The 12,776-nt window shown below is 40.1% G+C and overlaps 1 protein-coding gene across 1 annotated transcript; it reads right to left on the bottom strand.

Annotated features, from left to right (window-relative positions):
- Positions 1-4,905: 4,905 nt before the first annotated feature.
- On the bottom strand, positions 4,906-9,550 carry rps15a (ribosomal protein S15a). The gene is made up of 5 exons (XM_039814038.1): positions 9,431-9,550; positions 8,319-8,456; positions 7,907-7,986; positions 7,470-7,555; positions 4,906-5,040 (listed from the first exon to the last, which is right to left on the bottom strand). Exons 2-5 carry the CDS (start codon positions 8,449-8,451, stop codon positions 4,947-4,949), a joined length of 393 nt encoding a protein of 130 aa, XP_039669972.1. The 5' UTR covers positions 8,452-8,456; positions 9,431-9,550; the 3' UTR covers positions 4,906-4,946.
- Positions 9,551-12,776: the final 3,226 nt, after the last annotated feature.

Raw genomic sequence — 12,776 nt, 5'->3', positions numbered from 1 at the left:
TAATTAGCCTGTGCTTATGTTATCTCCTTACATATACCTACGCTCTCCGTCTCTGTAAGATTGGGAATGATTGAGATTTCTCTTGGCACAGCTACCAGAAGACTTACAACTTTCAGGTTGCTCACGTCACATCTACGTCTTCAAGCTCAGTTGGAGGCTGCGCAGTAACGCTCAGCCAGCACCGGGAAAGAGACTTCTAATATCCTTCACTGGTCTCCGTCCAGAGCAACGTATATAAATAGCAAATTGATATACTGTCTATGGTAATTTTGAATCATTCTTGTAAATACGGCCATGGGTGGCTTATTGATTCCGGCTCAGACTCCACCTGCCAAGGCACCACGCCAGACTACGCAGCCGTTGGAAAAGCGGAAGGGGCCGGGCTCTAGAATCTTTGGTTAGAAGGATCATACCTGATTGGGTCCAGAGCCTAATAGGGCTCTGATTGGGTCAAAGATTGGCGTTCTAGAATCTTTGGTAGCAACCCATATATAGATATATAGATATCTATATATCTATATATCTATATCTATGGCAACCAAACTTCACTGGTGAGACAAACGTGTGACGGTCATGAAGACGTTTTTGGCAGGGGGAAAAAAACTGATCCGAAAATAAAACGGAACGTTATAGAAATGTAGTGGAGTAGAAAGTATAGATAATTGCTGCAAAATGTAACAAAGTAAAAGTCCAAAGTATGCACTATTGATTCTACTTAAGTCCAGATACTTGAAAAATGTACTGCAATTTAGAGATATCCTGCTAACAGACAAACCGACGGAAAACGCAGCCTCTTTATAACTTATTTGAAGGTATTTTTGTAGATTTTTATTTTTTTTATTTTTACTTTAATTCTGGATAATTAATAGCGTAGACAGACAATAAACAAGGAGAGAGAGAGAGAGAGAGTTATGATGTCCAACAAAGGTCTCCAACATGAGGCCCCCTAATTTACAAAAAAACAAACAACCTGTTTGTCTGTAATTTATATAATGTTATATCATATGACCTTAAAATCCAACCGGTCTAAATGGAACCATGTTGTATTTTAGGGTGTCAAATGAACTCTGATTTGGTTCACACGAGCATATTGTGGAAGGTGACGTTCACCTAGCAATAGCTCTGGAGTCCAGATTGAATCGCACCACAAACCACACGTCAGGTGCACAAACCTTGTCACAGCACTACACAACACAGGCACTGGACAAAACGTTTTCTTAAAAAAAAAAATAAAAATAAAGCTTGTGTTGCTATTACAAGGCCTCGTGTCGTAGGAGAGATCTCTGTGATCCCTTTGCCAGTTTACTGTGGCTGCCGTGCTTCTCTCAGCTCCTCTGTACGAAGTGCCAAAGACTTTCTTTTTCTTTTTGTGTGTGTGTGTGTGTGTGTGTGTGTGTGTGTGTGTGTGTGTGTGTGTGTGTGTGTGTGTGTGTGTGTGTGTGTGTGTGTGTGTGTGTGTGTGTGTGTGTGTGTGTGTGTGTGTGTGTGTGTGTGTGTGTGTGTGTGTGTGTGTGTGTGTGTGTGTTGTGTGTGTGTGTGTGTGTGTGTGTAGCTACACTGACTGAAGAATGTACTGAGCCTTGTTTTTCACTTGAAGCAGTACATGGAGCCTAATAGTCAAATATCATTGGCACTTAAGTATGGGCAATGTGCGTATTCTGGGAAAATATGATTTATCACCAACGTCTGCAGGCAGTAATGCACATGTTGCCAATTTCATTTTTATTTATAGACATTTTTTGTTAACCCATTTTGTAACAAAAATGCAATACATGTCACCACTCCTGAACGTTGGCACTGCTTTGAGCTTCTGAGCGTCTCCAGCTTCACAAAATGTCGCTAAATGCTCTCATGGGTCTGTAGTAGGATGAATGATGAAGAATCTAACTTTTGTACTATTTGTTGTTTTTTTTTGAATAAGTGGATTAAACTGACGCTTTGGGTGTGCCAAAGAATGAATAAATCAAGTCTTGTCGTCTTGGTCTTTTAGTTTTCCCAGTTTTAATACAAATGGGTTTATGTCGATCGAAAGAAGCGACATGTAAAAAGAAACTTGACATAATTATTGACGAGTATGTGACTTGAAAGTAAAACTTGCCTGAAAATGGTATCTTTAAAGACTCTGAAAACATATTTTCTCATTTAGCTTCTTACTAGGTCCTACAGAACATGAACACAACCATTTTGGATTATTTCACGTGAGAGATATCTTGTGTTTTTTGGGGTTTTTTTTTTGTCTGAGCTCTTCTTACGGGTTGGAAGGAGGGCTGGGCTCAGTTGTGAAAAACATGATGCGGTGTACAACATGCTCAAACAAACGTCCACTGGCAGCTTTCTTTATAACTTACAAACTGCATCTTTAATCAAAGATTAGTTTACGGATTACAGAGCTGGATGCTTTAAGGTCCTTGAGAGTGATCAGTCTCTTTCCCTTTTTACTCTATCATCCTTTAAGTTCATTAAACAGCATGGAGATGTGCGATAGAGTAGAGAGGGAGAGAAAGACCGAGGGAGAGGGTGAGAGAGGGACAATCACATTTTCTGACACGACCTCCTTAGAAATCCTTTCCATAATGTTGTCAGACACTTAGAATAATAATCTGAGCCGGTCAGTGGCAAAACGAGTACTTCTGTGAAGGTAAATACAAGCTGGACAGGTTGTTTTTTTTTGTTATAAAAGAGGGTGGGTGTGGGGGTTTTGACTGAATTAATACAGTAAGATAGTTTCATAACGCTTCCAGACCAAGAAATAATCTAGTAGGATGTTGGCGGATGGGAGCCTGCAGCCGTAACTGCACAGAAAATGTCCATCAAGTGTATGATGCAAGATGAAGCGGAGGACTTGCAGGGGATGCAGCTTTCTGACAAATTTTACTAGTATAGTTTGATGAGTGTAGATTCTAATATTTAAAAATGAAATGCAGAGATGAGATGCGATGCTATACGATTTTTGGTCAAACATTTGTTGGCATGTGCCCCGAAAATGCCTCTTGTGGCTGTGCGAATTACAAACATTGTCTGTGAGCAGCTAAGGTGGAAGCAGGGACGTCTCTGGGAATACATCTAAAAAAAATAATATATATATTCAGTCCATGCACACTAAAGAAGCTCTTTTTGATACGTACAGCATTACCCCTCACTTTAAAAATGTATTAAAAAATATATATATATCTCTTCAGTCTAATGTGAGGTCAGCAGCCAGGCTTTAAAGTTGGGGACAAGACAAATACACCGAGGACCACAGGAAAGGTCACACTGGTGTGAGGAGTGCAGGAGCAGAAAGCCAGGGCTTTGTACTGCACAAGCCGGCAGCTGTGTAGCAAAGATGTGGCAGCTCTTAAAGGCCCTCACACACACACACACACGTTTCTAGTTATTCTGGCTGATGAGATTCTTAGTAATGTGTGGGCGAGCTTAGACCGACTGACTTCTTCCTGCTTTGTTGCACCTGAAAGGGCAGGACAAAGGACAGCTTCATCATTCTTATATGTAGATACAATTTGTGACCTAATAAATTGCCAAATTTGCTCCGGCCCACCTTCACCCTGCGCAGAGGTCTAATCAGCCACGACGACTGAAATCCCCTGTGTGGGTGTTCACAGGCTGCTGGGGACACAGCTGCAACACGGAGGTTTTTAGAGGTTTACCTGCAGTTAGGGTACAAGTCTTCTGCACGGTCAGGCAAATGGTGTTTATGGATGCAGCCCTCATAGAGCTTTTCCCTTAGCTGCTGTGGGTGGGCTGACTGACAGATTAGCACTTTCTGTTCTACACAGCCAGCTAGAGCCTTAGCCAAGGCCCAACAGCAGGTTGATCCAGCTTCTGGTTTTTTCCTCCTTGAATCAGGTGAGGAGCCATGACCACAGATTGACTTCTTCCAACTCTTATTACCTAATCCAATATTGATATGTTATGCTTTCAGTCGATAGATTATCACATGTAGACATGTTGCCTAATTTGATTCCAACAAATCCCTTTACATGTTTTTTGCATGTTTTCTGGCTTCAGAGCTGCTGTCTCATGCCGCTTTAGTAACTCATTGTGCAGATAATTTTCTATATAGTTGATATACCTGCAATTAATGGTATTCAATCTAGTTTATGCACCTTCACTTAATTTTACTTTATAAATACACACTTCCTTTTAGGGTTCTGACTAAATTATGGGTTGGGGTATAGGCAGTGGCTTTTCAGTGTATTCACATGTTGTACATTGACATCTTAAGATTATAAAAATACATTTTTAAATGTATATCTAATATAGATATGTAATGTATGTTGATGCAGTTAGAATGTGTTCAAAATATTACACAGCAGAAAGAAATATATAAACCATTGTGGGAGCAAAGATTAGTTGCCTGTACATTAGCCATGTTGATCATTGTCAACACACCTGTTGCTCAGTTACTTGTTTCCCATGACATGTTTGCATGTTGTCTAGTCCTTGTATTTATGCAAAAAAATTTACAATTTAAAACTGAAAAAAAGGTGAACGAAAAAAAAGAAAAGAAATGCAAAAGCATTTGTTTTTTGTGATTAAACACCACAAAAAACAAATGCTTTTGCAGGTGTTAACCCTTGTGTTGTCTTCCCATCAACCTTGAAAAAAAATCCCCCCCCGTTTGACACCTTTTTTCAGTTAGTTTTAAATTGTAAAATTCTCCTACACATTTTCAGCACTTATTTTTACATCCCATATTTTATGATATAAAAACAAATTGTAAGTAATTGTAAGTCAACACAAGGGTTAAGTTGTGTTATCCAACAATAGACATACCAGCACCCTTGTATTCTACAAGGATTTGTGTCATGTCCAATGACTGCTACTGAACCTGACAAGACAGAGCCTTTTAAAAGCCATCTCTCTGCAGACACCTTTGTATGAAATGAGTTACAGCAGACTTCCAGCTTTCACCTGGTTGAATTTTTATTTGCAGTTCTTTACATTTAGAAAAAGAATCCAAGGATTTTGCCTCCTGTGTGTTTCCGTCTGGCCTCTTCGTGGTCCATGATGCCAGCTGAGGTGGTCAGCACAATGTATCTGTGGAAACAAAGGCAGCACGTTACCATACAACTCACACAAGCCCATACAACCCATAGTAGTTCCTCATAACGAACACCTCGAAGGGCATTAACCGACTTATACCATGGTTGCTTGCCAAAGAACTTTTTTTTTAGGCCATTAATTTTGTCATTTTCATGCATTTTGCAATCAACACCTGAGGATGTAGGATGTTCCTATGCAATGGAAACGTTTCCTGCTCCAGTAAATAGGACGGATCTTAGATACGACCCAGCAACGGGAATTTTAGTCCACTCAGTTACGAGCCAGCTGTTAATTAGCTAGCCAGATTCAAAGTCTGAACGGTTGACAACTATTTTCGGTAGATAACGGTCGTTAAGGCACCGGCTTAATTAGCACCGGTCTCTGACACCCCCCGAAATAAAAACTCTTCGGATCTACACGATTCACGTGGATGACCTTTTCCCCCATTCAAAACGACAATTTTCGCCGAAAAGCGACAGGTTTGCAGGTATGGATACACCATGTGTACTGTCGGCGGCAGCCTTAAGCCTAAACAGCGAACAGGATGAGGGATGATCAAAGTGAAACAAAGTAAGTTCAGAGAATAGACTGAAGGACTACACTATTTATTTTAATGTAGCGCATTCATTTACAACGGTAAACACACATTTCACCTGAGGAGCAAAAGGAAGAGCCCCACCGAACAAACCTTCATTACATCGGAAGGACTTCAAAAAGCCACAAAACACGTTCATATTTGACCATCTGATTAAACCCTACTCCATTTACGATGACTGGGCCTTCTATTAAGTTCACCAATGTATTAACTGCTATGAAAACCTATTTTATGACCCCTATTTTGTTTATGAAATGTATGAAGACAATTTGAACCATAGAGAAAAAGATGTGCAGAGGTGGGACGATTCTATTAGTCTGCAGTATACGGTAGGTGGTACTCTCTCCCAAATATCATTTTCATCTCAAACTGCAACAGTCATGACTCCACAGGTAGTTCCTCAAATCAGCTCAAGGGAGGTTGATTAAATGGTGTGCACATCAGATGGAAAAGCTTTTCCCGAGTATGTTAGGGCCACCAAACCAAAAGGAACAGGTGGTAACACTGAAAGTAAGGTAATATTCAGTAGGTATCATAAAACCAATCACTACATTGATGACCATCTACAGGCGAGAGTCAATGAACAAATGTGAGAAAAACATTTCTGGGTACAAACTTGCTACTTTGCTTGAGAGAACATGCAAAAACCATCTTATATGTAAGCACAACAGATACCCTGTAATCCTCAATGTGAGCTTCAGTCCAGCTCATGACCTTTACATGCCACTCCCTGTTGTCTCTGCTACATCATCTGATAAACAAAAATGGCACTTAAATGACTAATTAATAATCCCATGACTTCATGAGACCATCTATAATAATCATCTAGGGCAGCATCAATAAATGCTGAGCGCTTAGGCTTTCACTTTCACTCGGAACGAGCAAATTGCTTGGTTTCCAGTATTCTTTCCCCACAACTGTAATTATGAGGGTGGTTCAATCAGGCGCTGCTCAGCTCACCACCAGCTTCAGGTAGCGACAGGGCCCGGGCGGAGGAAACGGGGAGCCTGGCTCAGCCTGCTGGGGAAGCTGCTACAACGGGCATACGGGCCGGAGAAACCACAGGCAACAAAACGTGCTGGAGAGCCCAAGAGCCTGGGCGGTCATCTAACGTGTGTTTGTGTATGACTAATTTCATCATTTACATGTAGGTTAGACAGCAATCCGTTTTTAGCGCATGATTATTTTTTGGAAATCCGGTAGCCCACTGCAAAAAACATGCTGTGGCAACCACTTCTCATTCCCAATTCGTGAAATAATGACGCATGGTCAGTGGCTCTCAGCGTCACATACTGCACAAGCACCCCTCTAGCGCCTGTATGGGACACACCAGGCATAGCAGTAGCTTGACCGGGTGCTGTAAGATTACGTAGTAGGAAAGACCGAAAATCTACACAAGGAAGCAGGTTGGGGTGATGGATGGGTCAAACAATGCAGGACTTTCACCCAGGAGACCGGGGTTGGTAGCAGAGCCAGCGAACCACAATCCATGAGCCGTCTAGGGATGTAGCAACTCCCCGCTGCTGTACTGTGCATGCACACACGCGCAGATAATCCTCGATTTATAGTTAGATGATCACAAAATCAACACTAACTTTAAATCTCTTGAATGAAAAACCGATTCAACTAATTTTCCAATGCAACGGCACAGGACAACCAAGCAAAAGCAAGCATCGCAGCGGGCAAGTCGAGCATGAAACCAAGCCACTAGAGTTACTAACTGATTAAGAGAAAGACTGGAGACCATTGGGACTAAAATGTCTCCTCCGTGGATTCAGCACTACATCACTGCCACCCAGTTTAAAAAGTTGGTGTATGCGATTCTCACCCAAACTGTCTTGAAGGCAACAGGTTGTTCTGCCACTTCTCCAGGTCCTTGAGCTGGAGATCAAAACGCGGACTGATCACACCACACTGAAAAGATAAAAATATAAAAAAAACTGGTTAACACTCCACATTCAAACAAAGTAGCAAGCAGGAACTAGATCCAACAGGTTAAATACTGTAAGATGAACCACCTGTGGTAGCTTTAGTATTCCTCTCAATTAGAAGACTGTTGCATTTACCACTTTCCAAACAAAGAAACAAGGCACCCCACTCATTAAATTAAGAGCGTTTAATAAAAGTAGATGCTTAGAAGACATTTTATGTCTGAAGGTTTCTTTATGTCATTTGGAAATGCAGACCTGAGGGAACTGTTGCAAACAGCTACCAAAGCAGTGACATAATGGTAACTGCAGAGTTGGGCCAACTAAGAGACTTTACCTTGTTCAGCCTGCCTGTGAGATTGACGACAATTTTCCCGGCTCTGTGGTCGTCAATGATCTCGAACTCACCAATGTAACCTGAAGGTGCAAACGACAAAGAACATTAAATCATTAAAACACTTCAAACTATAACCATTTGGAGGTTATGAGCTTGATGTCTCAGATATTTAAGTGTCAGCTTGGTGTCTCATCTCAGATATGAGACACAAAGCTCTACAGCCATGACCACGCTTCAAACCTGTTCAGCTAGAGGCTGACCATACTTCTACCGACTACACTCGTATGTAACTTGCCTCTCCTACCAGCTTGACATGGCAGTAAATGTATACATTGACTAGACCATAGCACTGCCATTATGACATGGCCAAATGATTAACTTAGTGTTTCATGATACCAAGACCACCACTCACCGTGCTTCATCATGACGGTTAGGAAGCGCACAATAACCTTGGAGCAGGGCCTAAGGAGGACCTGGCGTTTCCCACGCTTCTCAGCGTTGTTGATGCATTTCAGAGCATCTGCGAGAACGTTCATGCGCACCATGATGCCTGCATACACAAAGATAACTGTTAACCGATTAGTGTGACATATGTAAGCTTAAACTAAGAAATTAAGCTGTGCCTAATTTCACAACCCACTGTGGGACTGTTTTTCCAATGCCTCCAAACTACTTTTACAGAGAGAAGACCTAGCCTGTGCTTTCACATAGTCAATTGCTGTCCCTCCATATCAGGAGCTACTTTATTTATTTATTTTTTTTAAATGTAGGGTCATACACTGACTTGAACACAATTTAATCTCGCATATTTTAGCTACAAATGGAAATACTGGGTCAAGAGGTGAAGCACAAAGTTATGCCCAGTTAACAAAGCCTAGCTAGCCCCAATTATGGCATGAAACGTAACGTCACATTTCAAACAGGTAACGTTATTAGCAACTTCGCTAACATTAACAAGTTAAGTTGTGTAAATACTTTTGATTCCAGCGGAATCGGTTTTACTCGCAGCAGTTAACGTGGCGTTTGCTTCAGTGACATTGAAGTAAAACGCAGAGACTCGCCAAAGCATGGTCCTTCATGAGCACACAGAATAGCTAACGTTAACGTTACCTAGCCTAGCCGACTGACGTTAACGTTACATTGGCAAAGCATCTCACAACACTTGTAGTTCTAATGGTCAACGCAGCGTCGACCATGTACGCTACAGACTGCGTTAAACACGTATAACCATGGACAGCTTACAGGGCTTATTTGTTCAAAGTAAAAAAGGCATTTGTGTGGTCGAAAAGCTAACAGTTATCAAAGCGCCTTGAACGCACCGATTCCCAGGGCCGAGCAGAGGGGCTGCAAGATGAAATTTGAGGCCCAGTTATGTTAAATTCGTCTGATCAATCGAGGCGATAATCCTCCCAAAGCATTAACATGTACTTTTGCTTCAATATGATCGCATAAATGGGACATTTAACATTTAGATGCCTTAGATACTTAAAAGATTGAAGGTGACAGTGTAAAAAGGCATCTTACCGGTTCTGCAATATGGCGGAAAGAGGAAGTAGAAAAAAACAGCAATGCATTATGGGAAAAAATCCAAGATTTTTCAAGTCGAGATGACCCACACCACCACGAGATTCGACAATTTAATCAAACCACACTCCTATAATAGCATTTCTCATAGTCAAAATTGTATTATTACTAGTCAGAATGGTAATTAAAGATATTCACAATAACATTCTTAGTAGAAATTGTTTCAAGATCTCTACAACTTTGATTGTACTTGTCAAAACTATATTTAAATCCTTAAATAGAACAAGTGTCACCTCTCCCTAGTTTTTTGTTTAAGCTACTCAAATGTTTACTGTTAAAAACAAATTATTCTCTATGAGTAACAGTTACATATATTCAGCATGTATTTCTTTCATACTATTTTATTAATAAATAAATAAATATATATATATATATATATATATATATATATATATATATATATATATATATATATATATATATGCACACAGAATTTCAGGCCCAAACTTTGGACACACCTCATTCAATGTGTTTCTTTATTTTCATGACTATTTACTTGTAGATTGTGCGAAGACATCAAAACTATGAATGAACATATATGGAATTTGTACTTAACAAAAATGTGAAATACTGAAAACATGTCTTATATATTAGATTCCTCAAAGTAGTCACCCTTTGCTTTTTTGATAACTCTGCAAACCCCGTTGTTCTCTCAATGAGCTTCATGAGGTAGTCACCTGAAATGGTTTTCACTTCACAGGTGTGCTTTGTCAGGGTTAATTAGTGGAAGTTTTTCCCTTATTAATAAAAAAGCAAAGGGTGGCTACTTTGAGCAATCTAAAATATAAGACATGTTTTCAGTTATTTCACACTTTTTTGTTAAGTACATAATTCCATATGTGTTCATTCATAGTTTTGATGCCTTCAGTGAGAATCTACAATGTAAATAGTCATGAAAATAAAGGAACACATTGAATGAGAAGGTGTGTCCAAACTTTTGGCCTGTACTGTATATATATATTTTGCTATTTTTTTATTTATTTTTTTGTAACCTATTTCATTGTATTCTTTTCTACATACTAGTTGTGCTGTATTATGTACACCAACTGTGTGGCCTTTTTAACATTTAATAGCTAGAATTGCTAGCTGGTTAAAGTCCAATATGTAATATATTTACTGTAATAAATCCAAAAATGACCCCAATGCATCATCAGATATTAAGGAAACATGCTAAGTTGAAACACTATCTTTTCTGACAACAATGCTAATGCCAGTATCTTCTCCTTTTGAAATTTACGTTCCGTGACGGAATTTCTGTTTGTGTTTTGGCCTGTGCGTTGTTATCAACTGCCCAGTTTGACAGCCAGGCCGGGTTGCCAGATATACCTGTAAACACGTAAACCCAGCGCGCTACAGCTATAACGTTAGTATATATTTTATTATATATATTATATTTTTAATAAGTTTTCTTACCAGAGCAACGTATTTATAGTCCACTGTGTGCAATCAAAGATTGTTGATGTCCCATATGACATGCAATATAATTCTGCAAAGCCAAAGGTTTCTTACAGTGCCTTGCGAAAGTATTCGGCCCCCTTGAACTTTTCGACCTTTTGCCACATTTCAGGCCTCAAACATAAAGATATAAAACTGTAATTTTTTGTGAAGAATCAACAATAAGTGGGACACAATCATGAAGTGGAACGAAATTTATTGGATATTTCAAACCTTTTAAACAAATAAAAAACTGAAATATTGGGCGTGCAAAATTATTCAGCCCCCTTTAAGTTAATACTTGGCGCCACCTTTTGCTGCGATTACAGCTGTAAGTCGCTTGGGGTATGTCTCTATCAGTTTTGCACATCGAGAGACTGACATTTTTGCCCATTCCTCCTTGCAAAACAGCTCGAGCTCAGTGAGGTTGGATGGAGAGCGTTTGTGAACAGCAGTTTTCAGTTCTTGCCACAGATTCTCGATTGGATTCAGGTCTGGACTTTGACTTGGCCATTCTAACACCTGGATATGTTTATTTGTGAACCATTCCATTGTAGATTTTGCTTTATGTTTTGGATCATTGTCTTGTTGGAAGACAAATCTCCGTCCCAGTCTCAGGTCTTTTGCAGACTCCATCAGGTTTTCTTCCAGAATGGTCCTGTATTTGGCTCCATCCATCTTCCCATCAATTTTAACCATCTTCCCTGTCCCTGCTGAAGAAAAGCAGGCCCAAACCATGATGCTGCCACCACCATGTTTGACAGTGGGGATGGTGTGTTCAGGGTGATGAGCTGTGTTGCTTTTACGCCAAACATAACGTTTTGCATTGTTGCCAAAAAGTTCGATTTTGGTTTCATCTGACCACAGCACCTTCTTCCACATGTTTGGTGTGTCTCCCAGGTGGCTTTTGGCAAACTTTAAACAACACTTTTTATGGATATCTTTAAGAAATGGCTTTCTTCTTGCCACTCTTCCATAAAGGCCAGATTTGTGCAGTATACGACTGATTGTTGTCCTATGGACAGAGTCTCCCGCCTCAGCTGTAGATCTCTGCAGTTCATCCAGAGTGATCATGGGCCTCTTGGCTGCATCTCTGATCAGTCTTCTCATTGTATGAGCTGAAAGTTTAGAGGGGACGGGGTCTTCGTAGATTTGTAGTGGTCTGATACTCCTTCCATTTCAATATTATCGCTTGCACAGTGCTCCTTGGGATGTTTAAAGCTTGGGAAATCTTTTGTATCCAAATCCGGCTTTAAACTTCTCCACAACAGTATCTCGGACCTGCCTGGTGTGTTCCTTGTTCTTCATGATGCTCTCTGCGCTTTACACGGACCTCTGAGACTATCACAGAGCAGGTGCATTTATACGGAGACTTGATTACACACAGGTGGATTCTATTTATCATCATTAGTCATTTAGGTCAACATTGGATCATTCAGAGATCCTCACTGAACTTCTGGAGAGAGTTTGCTGCACTGAAAGTAAAGGGGCTGAATAATTTTGCACGCCCACTTTTTCAGTTTTTTATTTGTTAAAAAAGTTTGAAATAGCCAATGAATTTCGTTCCACTTCATAATTGGGACCCACTTGTTGTTGATTCTTCACAAAAAATTACAGTTTTATATCTTTATGTTTGAGGCCTGAAATGTGGCAAAAGGTCGAAACGTTCAAGGGGGCCGAATACTTTCGCAAGGCACTGTAGTTTATGAACAACACATTTTTAGTGCAAGAACGGGAGGATGTGACTATGATAGCAGCAAAGGAAGGTGGAGAAGTTGAGTTTAAAAGATATTTTTATAGATTCAATAATAGGTTTGAGTCAGTCTTTAATACTTGTGTTATATCCCCACCA

This window comes from Perca fluviatilis, chromosome 1, assembly GCF_010015445.1.
Source record: "Perca fluviatilis chromosome 1, GENO_Pfluv_1.0, whole genome shotgun sequence".
NCBI lineage: Eukaryota > Metazoa > Chordata > Actinopteri > Perciformes > Percidae > Perca > Perca fluviatilis.
Note: the sequence above shows the minus strand (reverse complement) of the source record. Positions and strands in the feature narration are given on the sequence as shown.

Coding starts and splice junctions, on each gene's coding strand:
- rps15a (XM_039814038.1), bottom strand. CDS start 8,451: ATGGTGCGCATGAACGTTCTCGCAGATGCTCTGAAATGCATCAACAAC. Junction 7,987..8,318: donor AACCGTCATGATGAAGCACG/GTGAGTGGTGGT, acceptor TTGCACCTTCAG/GTTACATTGGTGAGTTCGAG. Junction 5,041..7,469: donor TTGCCTTCAAGACAGTTTGG/GTGAGAATCGCA, acceptor TTGTTTCCACAG/ATACATTGTGCTGACCACCT.